Here is a 16,277-nt window from a genome sequence, read left to right as displayed (position 1 = left end):
ATTTTTTTCGTGACATATTGGGCTTCATGTTAGTGGTGAATTTAGGTCGATAATTTTTGCGTTTATTTGTGAAAAAATCAGAAATTTGGCAAAAATTTAGAAAATTTTGCGATTTTCAAATTTTGAATTTTTATTCTGTTAAACTAGAGAGTTATGTGACACAAACTAGTTACTAAATAACATTTCCCACATGTCTACTTTACATCAGCACAATTTTTGAAACAAAATATTTTTTTGTTAGGAAGTTATAAGGGTTAAAAGTTGACCAGCAATTTCTCATTTTTACAACAAAATTTACAAAACCATTTTTTTTAGGGACCACCTCACATTTGAAGTCACTTTGAGGGGTCTATATGGCAGAAAATACCCAAAAGTGACACCATTCTAAAAACTTCACCCCTCAAGCTACTCAAAACTACATTAAAGAAGATTATTAACCCTTCAGGTGTTTCACAGGAACTAAAGCAACGTGGAAAGAAGAAATGGACATTTTAATTTTTCCAACAAAAATTTTCTTTTAGCATCCATTTTTTCATTTTCACATGGGCAACAGGATAAAATGGATTCGAAAATTTGTTGGGCAATTTCTCCTGAGTACACCAATACCTCATATGTGGTCATAAACCACTGTTTGGGCGCACGGCAGGGCTCAGAAGGGAAGGAGCACCATTTGACTTTTTGAATGGAAAATATGCTGGAATATTTAGCGGTTGCCATGTCACGTTTGGAGAGCCCCTGTGTGCCTAAACATTGGAGCTCCCCCACAAGTGACCCCATTTTGGAAACTAGACCCCCCAGGGAACTTATCTAGATGCATAATGATCACTTTGAACCCCCAGGTGCTTCACAAATTGATCTGTAAAAAAAAAGTACTTTTTTTCACAAAAATTTTCTTTTAGCCTGTTTTTTCATTTTCACATGGGCAACAGGATAAAAGGGATCCTAAAATTTGTTGAGCAATTTCTCCTGAGTACACCGATACCTCATATGTGGTCATAAACCACTGTTTGGGCATACGGCAGGGTCCGGAAGGGATGGAGCACCATTTGACTTTTTGAATGGAAAATTAGCTCCAATCGTTATCGAACACCTAAACATTGGAGCTCCCCCACAAGTGACTCCATTTTGGAAACTTGACCCCGTCTGGAACTTATCTAGATGTGTAATGAGCACTTTGAACCCCCAAGTGCTTCACAAAAGTTTATAACACAGAGCAGTGAAAATAAAAAATATTTTTTTTTTCTCAAAAATGATTTTTTATCACGCTATTTTTAATTTTCACAAGGCTAACAGGAGATATTGGACCACAAAAGTTGTTGTCCAGTTTGTCCTGAGTTCGCTGGCACCCCATATGTGGGGGGGAACCACTGTTTGGGCGCACGGCAGGGCTCAGAAGGGAAGGAGCGCCATTTGACTTTTTGAAATGTTAATTACTTCTAATCGTTAGCGGACACCATGTCGTGTTTGGAGAGCCCCTGTGTACCTAAACATTGGAGCTCCCCCACAAATGACCCCATTTTGGAAACTAGACCCTGTAAAGAACTTATCTAGATGCATAGTGAGCACTTTGAACCCCCAAGTGCTTCACAAAAGTTTATAACGCAGAGCCGTGAAAATAAAAAATATTTTTTTTCCTCAAAAAATTATTTTTTAGTGCGCAATTTTTTATTTTCACAAAGGTACCAGGATAAATTGGACCCCAAAAGTTGTTGTCCAGTTTGTCCTGAGTATGCTGGTACCCCATATGTGGGGGGAAACCACTGTTTGGGCACACGTCGGGGCTCGGAAGGGAAGTAGTGACATTTTGAAATGCAGGAGCCACAATAGGAAGCAAAGAAGAGGACGTCACTGTTAGTAGATGGGAGGCGCCAGACCGGACCGCGACACCCATCGGACCAAAACCAGACCCGGACCGCCCCTGGATGAGTTCAATATAACTCATTTTTCTTATCTTTCTTATCATTTTTCTTATCAGGTTACATCGGGGGCTTATCTACAGCATTACAACATGAAAGCTGTTTTTAAAAATCACAGTTATTCCACAAAATATTGACTTCAGAACTCTTCCTGAGTTAAAAAATTACTGTTGTTTCTAAATGATTATGAACTTGTTTTCTTTGCATTATTTGAGGTCTGAAAGCACTGAGTTTGTTTTTTTTTTTAATTTTGACCATTATTTTTTGTCAGAAAAAAATATAAAATTTTTTGCATGGAAATTTGGAGACATGTTGTCAGAAGTTTATAGACTAAAAGAACAATTTACATTTTACTCAAATGTGTCTACTGCACATCTTACTTCTTCAAGAATATGAATTCATCAGTATGTGTCTATAAAATTTGCTTCAACGTGTTTCCTCTACAGATGTTAGTTCATCAGGAGGCCCATGGAGTGAAGAGTACATAAGGTGGCCAGGGTGGTAGTCATAGCAATGAGCTGTAGTGATACCACACCCTGGCGCCCTACAGAGGAAATACAAAGTCTTTTCTGTAGTATGTTTGATGCATGGAGCAGAGTACTCACTATAGTTGCTGGAGTCGCCTCAGTCTCTGTCACTCCAGCTTCACAAAACTTCCTGAGTCACAAGTCTTTCCAAACAACATAACTTTACTGGACAGCAGTAATTTCATCATATAGGCAGCACAACGCAAACACAGAATCATCTTCATATCTTTCCTGTTGTCCTGACAGGTTCCATCTTCTCTATCAGCTTCCCTTTCCTGACAAGCTCAACTATCTCTTCTGACAGTCTGTGTCCCACCTGCATCCCTGGACAATCCGTGTCGCATCTGCTTCCTTGAACAATCTGTGTTCCATCGGTGCTTTGGAAAGTCTGCGTCCCATCTGTGCCTCTCCTGTCACCAGCTCCCTGTCAGCCCCTCGTCTGGTTCATATAGGGAAAGGTGCTGTGAATGCCATCTCAGCTGCTCCCACCCTGATCTTAGACACCGGAACCTGCTTGGGGATTACATTAGGCTACTTTCACACTTGTGTTGCACAGACCTGTGTCGGTCTGCGCATGGCCGCCACTAAGCTCCGCCCCTGCCGTGCCTCCTCCTATTAGCTCCGCCTATGAGTGCATGATGTTGCATGCGACCTGCACACTCTAGATTTAGCATTGGGTGTGCAGACCGTGTGCAGGTATGAGTTTTCCGGCGCATGCATCCTTTTGACTGTGCCCGACCTGCGCCAAACGCAACGTGTTGCATTTTGGTGCGCTCGGCGCACCATCAAAAGGACACATGCGCCGTAAAGTGCATACCTGCACACAGCCTGCATACCCAATGCTAAAGATAGGGTGCGCAGGTCGCATGCAGCGTCATGCGCCCACAGGCGAAGTTAACAGGAATCGCAGCAGGGGGCGGAGCTTAGCGGCAGCTGTACGCAGACTGATGCAGGTCTGTGCAACGCAAGTGTGAAAGTAGCCTTATCCAGCTGGTTCTCTGCCTGAGGCCCCTTACTGCAACAACAGTTTTATCCCCATGGCCCGCAATACTCAGCTCCACTACTGCTCATACGTCTTGCCCTTGGGCAGGCTGCCCGGGCTTCTGAGCATGATCAGGAAGTATCCTGATTATACAGTGCTGTGCAAATTAATTGGGACAAAGCATTTTTTTAAGCAAAATCATAAGTTGGTTACCAGTCAGTGACTGAATCCAGTTTTAACTGCTTTGAACAGGCACTCACACCTGTTCAAAGCAGTTAAACCAGCTTTGAATCACTGAGTGGTAACCAACTTACGATTTTACTTAAAAAAATGCTTTGTCCCAATTAATTTGCACAGCACTGTCCTTCCCTGCTCTGTGCTGTCCCGCCCAGGAACTAAACCCCTGTGATGCCTATCTCCTACTCTGACATCACAGTATATAAGCACATTAATAAACCAGGAGGTGCCATGCAATCGTGCAAACAGTGACCAAGAGAGAGAAGGCACGTGAGGTTTCCCGCCACCTCCTTACAAGTACTCAATTGAATGATGGACGCCCAGTTGGTAGTATGCATGCTGGCACTAATTTCCAGTATAAAAAGGCACATAATGAAGATGTCACACATTATCTGGTACTATGGGAAAAGACTGATACAGCACAGAAAGAGGACTTGTATGCGGCGCTGTTCACACTATGGCCATGCACAGTAGTGCATTTGTCTGGAGGCCTGTATGGGTAAACCTTTTTGCTCTTTTGCTGTTTTATATTATTGGTGGACTTTCAAGTCCTCTTTCTGTGCTGTATCAGTGTTAGGATTTAGTGTTAGGTACCCGTAAACGTGGAGATCTTTGACGCAGGTTACGGGCTCATGTATTTTGGCCAAAATATCAGCTAATACTCCACATTTTTTTAATATGTTTTTGCACTTTTTATTCAGGGTGCAGTTGGGCCCATTTGGTCTTGTAAACTGCGGTGTCTCTTCACATGGCATGCATTTTGATAGCGCTGGGTCAGCCCGCCTGAGCTAATAGAAGGGTGTCACTACTAGGCTGAGCTGGATGCTGTACATGGCCATAGTGTGAACAGCGCTGCATACAAGTGTTTTGCGTGCATTAACATACCAGGCAACCGCCCCCTCCATGTATTGGTAGGCTGCGAGCGGTTGTTTTATTGGTTTTCTTGCACCTGTGTTGTCATCATTATATATGTCCACTGCATCCTGATAGTGCATTTGTCTGGAGGCCTGGACGGGTAAACCTTTTTGCTCTTTTGCTGTTTTATACTATGGGAAAAGACCAGCAGAGAGAGCTAACCTTGGAGTGTATGCGTACCTATCCATGATGTAGGTAGTACAAACACTAATTATCAGTCATAGGTCACGTGTAGTTTGATATTTGTGAAAATCTCATAGATGGAGGATCATAAAAGGTGCATGACTATATAGAGTACTTCTATATACCTCTAACTCAGCTGCACGAATGCTTTTAATAAGGTAAAACTTGACTACAATTTTCTGCTATTCCCCAGGAAGGAAGGTATCTGTTCTCCTGGACTCGAGCAGCAGAGTTTGATCTACAGGATTTACCAAAAAGAAGAGACATCAAACAATTGATTTTAAAATGCTTTTGTGAAAGCAGCTATTTAATCAAAACAACCCATATATCCAAATAGCAATCTTGAGGCGAAAGCTCACCCATAATTTAAAATGATTGATTTAGCAATTTCACATAGGTTTTCTGTTAAGAAGGGATATTCCAGCAAAGCTGCAAACTAGAAAGCATGAATCCAGGGTAAGGCCAATATCCCATCTTCTGTACTTTACAGAAGCAGTTCAAATTTAATGCCGGAAAGGTTTAAGGCATCTTTATCTATCGGGTTATGCTTGAGGTTCACACTTGAGAGTCTTGGCAAACACTTCAAAGTCTCAATAGGAATATCTAGAAAACAGAAAGAGAGAAAATAAGGAAAAGTGTATTTATTCGGATTAGAGTACATTCATTTGAACTTTTTTACAAATAACCGCAAGATCATATTCTAAATTCAGCCATTATTAATTATTACTACTGAGAAACATCAAAAATGAATGGATCACCTTATGAGTCAGTTCAATGTCCCAAACCAAACACACGGGTTTTAATATAATCTTTTGAGTATATAATCCGCAACGAGACAGACATTTGATAACTCCCCTGAGCATAAAAAGTATGTGTATATATACTGTATATATATATATATAATATATAAATCCAACAATATAGACCAGCTGGTTCCAGTGAACCACCTGGAACCTCAGCTGACCTGGTTAACTCCGTTGTGCCCGGATCTGGATGTAGGAGTCCATCCATACAAATGTGAACAACGACAAAGCAAAGTCCAGCAATAACGTGAGCAATCCAGGATGCTGTTAAAAATTTTTTTCTTTTTATTCATAAATCCATTAAAATGCAATGGTCCAAGCAGTTCAAAACAGCAATAACGCAGGAAAGTCGTGCAGATAGGACTACGCGTTTCAGCGGTAGAACCCGCCTTCTTCACGGTCCAGATAGTCCTATCTGCACGACTTTCCTGCGTTATTGCTGTTTTGAACTGCTTGGACCATTGCATTTTAATGGATTTATGAATAAAAAGAAAAAAATTTTTAACAGCATCCTGAATTGCTCACGTTATTGCTGGACTTTGCTTTGTCGTTGTTTATATATATATATATATATATATATATATATATATTCTCCACAAACATTCAAAACCATCAGAAAAATTGCTTGTCTGTACCCTGTTTTGTCACACTGTGATTCTTTTATCTTGGAGGAATATACTGAAGTTTTTTTCTACATTTGGAATGCTGGATTTTACTATTTCTTTGCTGTTTCCTTCAGCCTAAAGGTGTTTTCACATTGCATTTATGCACCTGTTCAGTGGCCCCATCGAGGTTTACGTCTGACCCACCTGCAAAACGGGATTCAGACGTATGTGCCAACGTGCCATAGACTATAATGGTGCCGGCACAGCAAACATGCACTCTGACATGCATCATTTTCGGGAGTGTACACCTACAGGAGGCACACTCAGATGCAATTTGGCCTCGTCATGAATGGGTTAAGAAGATAAAAAACTTTGATAGCGCTGCTTCTTTAATATCAGAGTAGCTCCTTACCAAAACAAACTTTGAGGAAAAGAAGAGCAAAATATGGTCACTATTGACCTGCTTACATGTATTCTTTAACCCCTTAACGTCCAATGACGGATATATCTGCCATTGGACACCATCCCCTGTTTGGTGGAGGCTCATTGCCAGAGCCTGCAACTTTTACCGCACATGACAGCTGATCTGATCAGCTGTCATGTGCCCCTGACAGCCACTGGTAGAAATATGATCCATCCGCGGCTGTTAACAATCTCTGACAGCGGCATTTAACATGAATGTGTAGGAAGCGGGTCACTAACCAAGCCCATTGGTGCCTGTGTCACATGACTGCAGGTTGCTAATGGATTGACATGACAACCCGGGGTCTGCAGGAGACCCCTGTGGTTGTCATTGCCGGATCGCTATGCCCAGAGGTCGGCAAATATAGCAAGTGAGCATTTCTGCTACATAGAGCAGGGCTGTTGCCTGGATGATCACAGCTTCTCGTCTCCCATGGAGACTATTAAAGCCAGTAAAAATTAAAAAAAAAAAAGTTTTAAAAATATTTAAAAAATATATAAAAGTTCATATCACTCCTCATTTGCCCATTCAAAATAAAACAATTAAAAAATATTAAAATAGGTAATACCTACATAAGAATCCTGGAGTCAGTATTGCCACTTGAGTGTGAGGGGATGCTCCTGTGTCACTACTGACTCTAAGATTCGTATGTAGGTATTGCTGATTTACCTTGTTATCACCCAGACTGGGAGTTTACATAGGGGAAGTACTATAGAATATCCACCAAGGATTCTCATTTTCAGCAATCACTATTCTCATAATAGAGTGGATACACATAGCACTTGCCTATATCCAAAAAAACTATTTATGCTGGATAAGTGATTTTCATGTCTGTATTGAATACTAGGTACCAGTTTATTTTCACTTTAAAATTTAATCTCCCCCAGTACTGTGTATCAAATTTATCTGCTGAATACTCAAATGAAGGAACACAGTATTTTATTAAACTTTTTTTTTATTTATGGCTAACCTTCTGATATCAACTTCAGTCTCAGTAACCTTCATATCTTTTTATTTTCTTGTAACTTATGTAGCCACACAAGAGTCCCCTGTTAGACATTTTGCTTTTTTTAAGAATTTTTTAACTTGTCAGTCAATAAAGTTTATTTTTTATGGATCACTTCAAAACCTAGCCTTCACTATTCTAAGCTTTGTGTTATAAGCATTTCACAATAGTATTAGAACATACGGTAATTCACAAAAGAATATTTAGAACTGAGAGTCCTCAGTGGTTGATACCTTCTAATGGCTAACTGAAGTTAGCCATTAAAAGGTATCAACCACTGAGGACTCTCAATTCTAAATATTCTTCTATCTACTGGCTAACACGGTACAAGGATATATATCTTTCCTAATTCACAAAAGACATTATCAAAACAGTCATAGGTTTCCTTTACATGAAGAGCATTTTCTGGTGGGGGTGGAGAACATGTTATTTACCTGCTTTTTATTGGATCTTTTTTTAACATATGCATTTCTGTGTTTTTCTTTTTTTTGCTACAGAAAAATCTATGGTTAGATGCATGCAAACAATATCATAACACGTAGAAAATGTCCTACTGCATCACCCAATGACATGTTGCCGCAGCAGTGTTTGCTTTAAAACTGCCTGAAAAGCAACTTTCAGATTGCGAAACTACCCATACACTGTATTTTAAATTTATGGTTGTATGGCAGATTGACCCGCTTAGCTGCTCCTTGAGGTAGACACAGGCACACGTGGGGTTAAAGTCTCTGGTTGGTTTGTCATAAACCAAACACCCAAAATGGTAACAGAAAAACAGCCTTTCTGGCTCAAAAAAGGTAAACAGTTCATACACAGTCCTGCCCAGTTCCTCTGGGATGACACATATGACAGCTCTCACAGGGGCATCAGCCTAGAAGCTTCCTTGCCTCTACACAACACAGAGCACAGAAAAACAACTGGCTGGACATTTACTTCCCCAGCCAGACCCTTGAGGTGGAGATATGGTGAGTAGGCGACCCACCCATCTCTTACATACTCACCTAAAAACCCACCCATAACATGGCCGCTTAACTCCTTCAGCACATAGCTCCCCTCACACACAGTGCCAGTGACCCTGTCACAGTCATTACCATGAAGAGGCAGAAATTGTGGGGGCTTACTTGCAGCCTACAGAAAGAATTTATTGCATGAGTATGTAAAACAAGGGTTAAACGGTGATAGCTCTTGTGCACCAAGAAGATTGCAGTGTTTTATGGGAACATGATTGTCCATTAGGTTACGTTACCATGACTGCAATACAAGTATTGGAAAAAAAAAATCCTACAATGTTGGATTTTTGGAAGCAAGTCAACAATGTCATTGACTAACTCAGTTTCAATGTAAGTGACCTCCAAACAATTGTTTTGGCCATGTTGTATCCCTAAATAGCCAAAACCCTGGTCAACTGATTCTAGTCATTTGCTTTCCCATGACCAGTTTTTCAAAGTAGCACTTGCCACTAGTGATGAGCGAGTATACTCGTTACTCGCGGTTTCCCGAGCATGCTCAGATGATCTCCAAGTATTTGATAGCGCTCGGAGATTGTTTCTGTTGCCGCAGCTGCATGATTTGCGACTTGCAGACTGGCTGAATACGAGGGGATTCCCTAACAAACAGGCATTCCTCACATGTATTCAGCCTGTCCAGCAGCCGCAAATCATGCAGCTGAGGCGACGAAAACTAAATGTCCAAGCACGCCAAAATACTCGGACACCCGAGCATGCTCTGGGAAACCCGAATAACGAGTATACTCGCTCATCACTTGCCACCAAAAATAGAAGGTTGACACTTCATTGCATTGTTTCTTCATGGGGCCGCTATGGATGATAGTGGCACATTCCACACTTGTCTAATACAGATAATAAAAATAAGCCACTTATACAAATAACCCTTAGCTATCAAAACCTTCATGCACAAAGACAGCATCAAAAAATTTTTTTAAAAATGTGGATAAAAAACTTGTAGGTAAGCAAAAGTATAAAAAAAAACATACAGTATTACAGTTGTACATACTTTAGGCTGCACATTTTATCCAAGAGGAATTTATTCTGGTACCTAGCGAAAGATCTTTTCCTAATCTTCTTTATTACACTGCATTTTTTTGGATACACTTTTTGATCATAAGAATGTTTGAATGTTTATTTAACATTATCAACTTGTAATAGAAAATATTTTATTGTAATCCTACCCAAAACTTATCAGTTTTTTAGTAATCAGTTCAGGTGAAACATTCAAAGAAACCTGAAGCTGGACAGTACCCACCCAATATGAAAGTTTTAAAACCTTCATAGTTAGAGTTCGTGCCATTCTTCCTGGTCACTTCTTTGAGCTTGACCTGCTTTAGGCAGATATAGAATTGTGCCATATTCTTTCCAATGATCCATTTAATTGCATGATGTGGAATATTATGCGACTTTGAAAAAAGACCCCATGCATATCGAATTTTTTCTCTAAACTTAGTCTGTAAACCACCCCAATACAAATGCTAAATGTATCCCATGGCTTGCAAGAAACCAGAAGAGACCATTGACAATAATCCAATAAGCCTCTGTGGGAATGTGAAAACGATTGGTATTGAAGAACTGACAAGTGTCAAGTAGATTGTTGACATTGGTCGGTTGCAAGAAATCTCCAAATAATATGGAGCTCGAAATGTCTATGTATGTGAGACAGAAAACAGTCCCTTATCCTTGATGTTATACTTTCTATGCTCAGAGTTGGATACTCTTGCCATTACAGGAAAATGCAATGAGACTTCAATTTTTTTGTCCTCGTCTGACTCTCTTTACGAGAAGTGGTTTCAAAAGAACAGTAAAAAGAAAAGGATGAAATGTATTAAAAAAATATCTTCAATGGATAAAGTGAGAAGCATCTGTACAGAGACATAATTGTAAGGATCATTACCATTGAAGGTGAGCTTTTGTTCCTCAGAGTTAGACGACTTTCTGGCATTGTGCACATGTATAATATACAGTGAAGCTCGCATTCTGGACATGGACATATTGTGAAAACAGACAATAGCACAAAGACATTTTGTGACTTACACATGAACTATAATTAAGCATTTTCCTAAGGCCTTTCAAAAACTGTGGTATAAATTGTCTTTCAATAGTATTCATGCCAATCCATATTTTATCACTGAGAAAACATGAAAAGGAATCAGTTTAAATGATATCTAAGAGCATAAAACAAATTGAATTGTCAAAAAAATGACATCTTATATCTGAATTTAGTGTTAAAAATTATATCTTAAAGGAGTTGTATAAAATGATTAAAAAAATGGTTACCGTATATACTCGTGTATAAACTGAGATTTTCAGCCCATTTTTTGGGGCTGAAAGTCCCCCTCTCGGCTTATAAACGAGTCATATACCAGGGGGTGGGCGGGGGAGGGGGAGTCAGAGACCATACTCACCCCTCCTGGCACTTCTCTGCAGCCCCTGCTTCTCCCTCTGCCATCTGCCTCCTGCGTTCAGCAGTCACGTGGTACCGCTCATTAAACTAATGAATATGTGCATATTTATGAGTTTAATGAGTGGTAACACGTGACCAGCTGAATGCAGGAAGCAGGCAACAGAGGGAGAAGTAGGGGCTGCCGCTGCAGAGAAGACCGTGTGCCAGGAGGGGTGAGTATGACGGGGGCAGAGCAATATTCACCTGTCTCCAGGTCTTCCTGCTGTGATGATGTGCTGCTGTGCGATGACAAAGTCAGTGCACGCCTTCTGCTGTCACTGCAGAGAGTCGGGAGACAGAGCAGTGGACGGCGATGGAACAGGGACTGGTAAATATCGCTGGTGCCAGGAGCTCAGGACACCGGCACCTGGCCCCCAGCAATGGAGAGGTGAGTATGTCATTTTCTTTTTTTAATTGCAGCAGCAGCGGCAGCAGCTTAGGGGGAGTATTTATGGAGCATCTTATGGGGCAGCATTAACCCTTGTGCAGCAGCATATTATGGGGGGTTATTTTGGAGCATCTTATGGGGCAGCATAAACCCTTGTGCAGCAGCATATTAGGGGGGTATTTATGGAGCATCTTATGGGGCAGCATTAACCCTTGTGCAGCAGCATATGTGGGGTATTTATGGAGCATCTTCTTGGTCCAACATTAACCCTTGTGCAGCAGCATATGGAGGGGTTTATCTATGGAGCATCTTCTTGGACTACCATTTAACCCTAGGCTTATACGCGAGTCAATAAGTTTTCCCAGTTTTTTGTGGCAAAATTAGGGGGGGTCGGCTTCTACACGGGTCGGCTTATACACGATTATATACGGTACTTTCTTTTCCAAATGGTCGCTCTCTTTCTGAAGGCTGTGCCTATAAATAGAAAGATTTTAGTTCATAATAACAGGAATCAGTGATCTGGATTAAATTATAGAAATATTGGATAAAACAACAATGTGTAACTCAAACACTTTGTTTGATTAGAAAATGAACATGGTAATATCCAAAATTAACCTAAGAGCACAATTAAGCTGCAGATTTTTCATAAGGAAAATCTAAAACATATTAAAGAACCAGCAAAGTGGATGAGATTTAGACAAATGTAGTAAACTGTAGTGAATGTTGAAATGCATATTGCAGAGTTTTAACCATTACAATGCACAGGGTGAAATCTATGGAAAATCCATAAAAAAAAATCTGCAAATATTTATTTGGATTTTGATGCTCACTCGTTGTAAATGTTACTATTAGCGATGAGCGATCATGTTCGGGTGTTCTCCAAGTATTTTGGGCATGCTCAGAGATTTAGTTTGTGTTGACGCAGCGGCATGACTTGCGGCTGCTAGACAGCCTGAATATTTGTGGGGATTTCCTAACAAACAGGCATTCCTCACATGTATTCAGGCTGTCTAGCAGCTGCAAATCATGCAGCTACAACACCACAAACTAAATCTCAGCGCACGCCCAAAATACTAGGAGAACACTCGAGCATGCTCGGAAATCTCGAGTAAGGTGCACACTCACTCATCACTATTTACTAAGTATAAACTGCAAAACCTGGGGGGATTTTTCATGCATAATTAATGTTTTTTGGGGAAATCTCCTTAAAAGGGTTATCAATTTCTTTGGAGATTTTTCTTATGGGGCTAAGAACTTACTGGCAGTAAACTGTACCAATCTGCCTGTTCTGCCCTGTGGCAATCTATCCTTGCTCAGAAGATGATTCTCCTGCTTCCTTTGAACAGAGCAGTTATTTCCATTCTGCTATGCTATGTCGATGGGGCGTCAATGCCAATGTCATTCTGATTGACAGCCGTCTCCCCGCAGTTAGGCAGTGGTTACAGAGATGGCAGTAAGAAGATGCTGCCTTGGAAAATCATCTGCACTTTGCATTTACCACCATCACCATATAATTACTTCCAATGTTGTTATTAATCATGGCATGTAACCACAGTGATCTGCCACGTATTGGGAATGGGATAAAGACAATTTGCACCCCTAAGTTAGTAAGGACTTACCAATTGGACAGTAGACACCAAAAGAATATATTTAGACTGGAATCACAAATGCAGTTTTTGGAGTCAGAGCCAAAAATGTGTCCATGAGGAATGGGAACTTTGAAGGAATGATTTATACTTCTCCTTCATGGATCATGACTTTGGCTGCAAAAATTGCTTAAAAAAAACAAAAATGTTGCATAAATTTCACTTTTAAGAGTATGTGCACAGGATGTATTTCTTTCCAGCAGCAGAACTGAAGTTTTTCTAAACCACTTCAAGAAAATGCCAGTGGTCTGAGAGGCCAGGTTCACAGGGCCATATAAAAAATGATTACAGTTTCATCCAGAAAACTCAAATGATCTTTTTCTCACTGTTTTGCCAAGTATTCAAAGCGGTCAGATACTGCTTTAAAGAAGGCAATTAATTTCATTAGAATAATTAAATGATTACAGAAAATAGGAAATAGTGTGATATTGCGTACTTACACTTTTGCATAATATAAATCACAAAAGTGCTTACATTGCACACTACACAGAAAAAACTTCACCAGGAGTAGCACATCATCTGTCCAGGAACATCATCTGTGAGAAGCAGAACAGCGAAGACAGAAAAATTCCTGGGATCCACACTGTGGCATCATAGGCTTCCCCTTTTTAGTCCACAGGATAACAGGGCTTCAGTCTTAGCTGAAGTCTTCCCCAACTTATATCTTGTTTAGAAACAAATGTTTGTGTAGCCTATTACACAAGCCCTAACAAGTTCTATTTGTACGATATAGTATCCCTCTGGCGGAGTGGCCAACTCTTCACACATCAATCAACATCAGACAAATACATCACCGGATAAAATATGCCAAAGGCTCTCCTGGTACCAAATGTTTTACCATACTATAAGCACGACATTTCTCACTAAACATGGATAACAAAACTATGCAGTAATTGGTTGATACTATAAACATACGCTTTCCCACTAAAGATTGATAAAGGAGCTATGCGGTCCAGGTGTTGGGAAAATTACAGAAAATACAAGGCTAATATAAGCCGAACTGTTACTGTCGAATATATTAAAGGTTCTTTAAAGACAGGCTACCAATATGAACTCCTGATGGCCATTAACATCTTAGCACTACACTCACTTGTCATCTGTTTGCAAACATTTTTTAAGGAGCAGCTATTAGTAATTTTCAAGACCATTTACAGTTTCCTATGTTAAAGAATTGCAATGTATCCATAAAAATTGCTCTAAGTATGGAATCCATTTTTTTCTTTGTGCACTCATAGACATTATTGAGTGCCATTCAAAAAAACTAGTGCATGCTGTAATTTCTTTGCTATATGTAGATTCGATACATGAAATAAATCGCACTGCCCCATTGAATAACATTGGTCCAAGTGCGGTGCGTTTTATTACAGACAGCACTTGAACCAAAAACACGGTTATGCGTGGCTGCCTACCGGAAGTCGATCAAATAATGTGTTACTTCTTTTAAACACTTCACTATTTCCGAAGCGTGTAGCATCTAAGAGAAGTAACAGAAGACTAAACATATGAGCATCAATCTGATTTTTACACTGCTGTGTACTATGTTCATTTTTTGCCGTGGTTTTGCAGCACTTTTTCTGGTGAGTTCCAGGCAGAACAACAGAAAAAATATAGTGTGCACATATAGGACTTTAAGCACACATGCAGTTTTGTGGAGTTTTTGCTGCAGGCAAACACAAAAGTACATATTAAGGAGAGTTACTCTTTCTTTTGGATCCACTTCTGGCTCTGGATTAAAGTGCAAGTGTTATGAAAAGCAAACTGAAATTTCACGTTAAATTCAACGTAACATATTCCTTGAATATTGTGTGGAACACAACTGAGATCTGTCTCCAATTCATCTGCTAAATAAAAACCTAGTATATTTCAAGAATTGAGTTAAGTAATGGATGTGTTCTATGCTTACCAAACTGACGTTTTTATATTTCCAATATCATAAATTGTATTAAACTCCATCTAAATCGAGTGGTTTAATTAGTCTATTGTTATAGTAACGTCCCAATGGGACAGTGATTAACAAGTGTCAGACAGCTTTATTTTCACGCTCATAAATATTGATAACGTTCTCGTGAACATTTAGGTTGTAACAGAGCAACAGTCTAATAAAATTCATTATTACAACAAATAAATTCATTGGACCCTGTTAAAGGGAATCTGTTACAAGTTTTTGCCACCTAATCTGAGAGAAGCATAATGTGAAGATAGAGACCCTTAATTCCAGCGATGTGTAAAATACTGGGCTACTTGCTGCAATTCTGATAACATTTTTATCAAAAGTACACCATTACTAAAGTATTAGTAGACCTGCTGCTATGTGGTCCTCCATATTCGTGAACTCTGTATAACCTCACCAATGTTTGTAAGTTTTCTGCCTATGCTTAGTGTACTGTCATTCAGTGGTGTGGGTGGGGTTATAAAGTGCTCAGCATTCTGAGAACTAATAGGTTTGCAGCAGGTAAAACATTGATTTTATCAAAACTGAATCAAGCAACCCAGTAAGTGGAGGGGACTAGGGTAGTTTCCGGCACAACCAAATTGGTAAAAATTAAAATTTTATTAAATCAAGTTAAAAAGTCATTAAAACCTGAAACCCAGTAAGTGACACATCACTGGAATCAGTGTTTTTGCTCCTACGTCATGCTGCTATCAAATGGGGCTGCAAAAACCTAGTGACAGATTGCTTTTAGATAACCAAGCCACTGTACAACTGTGTATCCTAGCATGCAAAATGATGCATCTATTAGTCTGAGCTAAGGACAGTTCCTAGATTTGGGGACAAACTGGGATCTGTTCCTTTGGCAACCACTTTGAGTTTGGGATGTTGATGATTACAACACATTTTAACCATGATTATGGAGATGTGAACTGACATTTTACAAGAAAAACTTTTTTTTTTTAATGATCAGGATATATTACAAATGATGAATGTGTTACAGATAAAGAGAACCCTTCACCATATTTTTTTTCATGCTGTGCTGCAGTTAAATAGGACCCTTCACCAAATGTTTTCATGTTAAACTGGACACACAAGGTAATAGTGGCTGCCCACGAGAATAAAACATTTTTTTTCAACTTTGCCTCTCATTTGCAGAGTATTAGCAATCAAAGTATTTGGCACCTAAACAGTTATCTTTTGTTAAATCCAAGTGGGCATTA

At 39.7% G+C, this 16,277-nt stretch overlaps 1 protein-coding gene across 1 annotated transcript in view; it reads right to left on the bottom strand.

Annotated features, from left to right (window-relative positions):
* Nucleotides 1-5,034: 5,034 nt before the first annotated feature.
* Nucleotides 5,035-16,277, bottom strand: part of LRRC20 (leucine rich repeat containing 20) — a 785,599-nt gene continuing 774,356 nt past the window's right edge. The window contains exon 5 of the mRNA XM_073585792.1: nt 5,035-5,363. Coding sequence (XP_073441893.1) covers nt 5,245-5,363 — 119 coding nt within the window. The 3' untranslated portion in view covers nt 5,035-5,244. The remainder of the gene's footprint in view (nt 5,364-16,277) is intronic.

This window comes from Dendrobates tinctorius, unplaced genomic scaffold (assembly GCF_039654945.1).
Source record: "Dendrobates tinctorius isolate UK_male_01 unplaced genomic scaffold, ASM3965494v1 ptg000089l, whole genome shotgun sequence".
In the NCBI taxonomy this organism is placed as follows: domain Eukaryota; kingdom Metazoa; phylum Chordata; class Amphibia; order Anura; family Dendrobatidae; genus Dendrobates; species Dendrobates tinctorius.
Note: the sequence above shows the minus strand (reverse complement) of the source record. Positions and strands in the feature narration are given on the sequence as shown.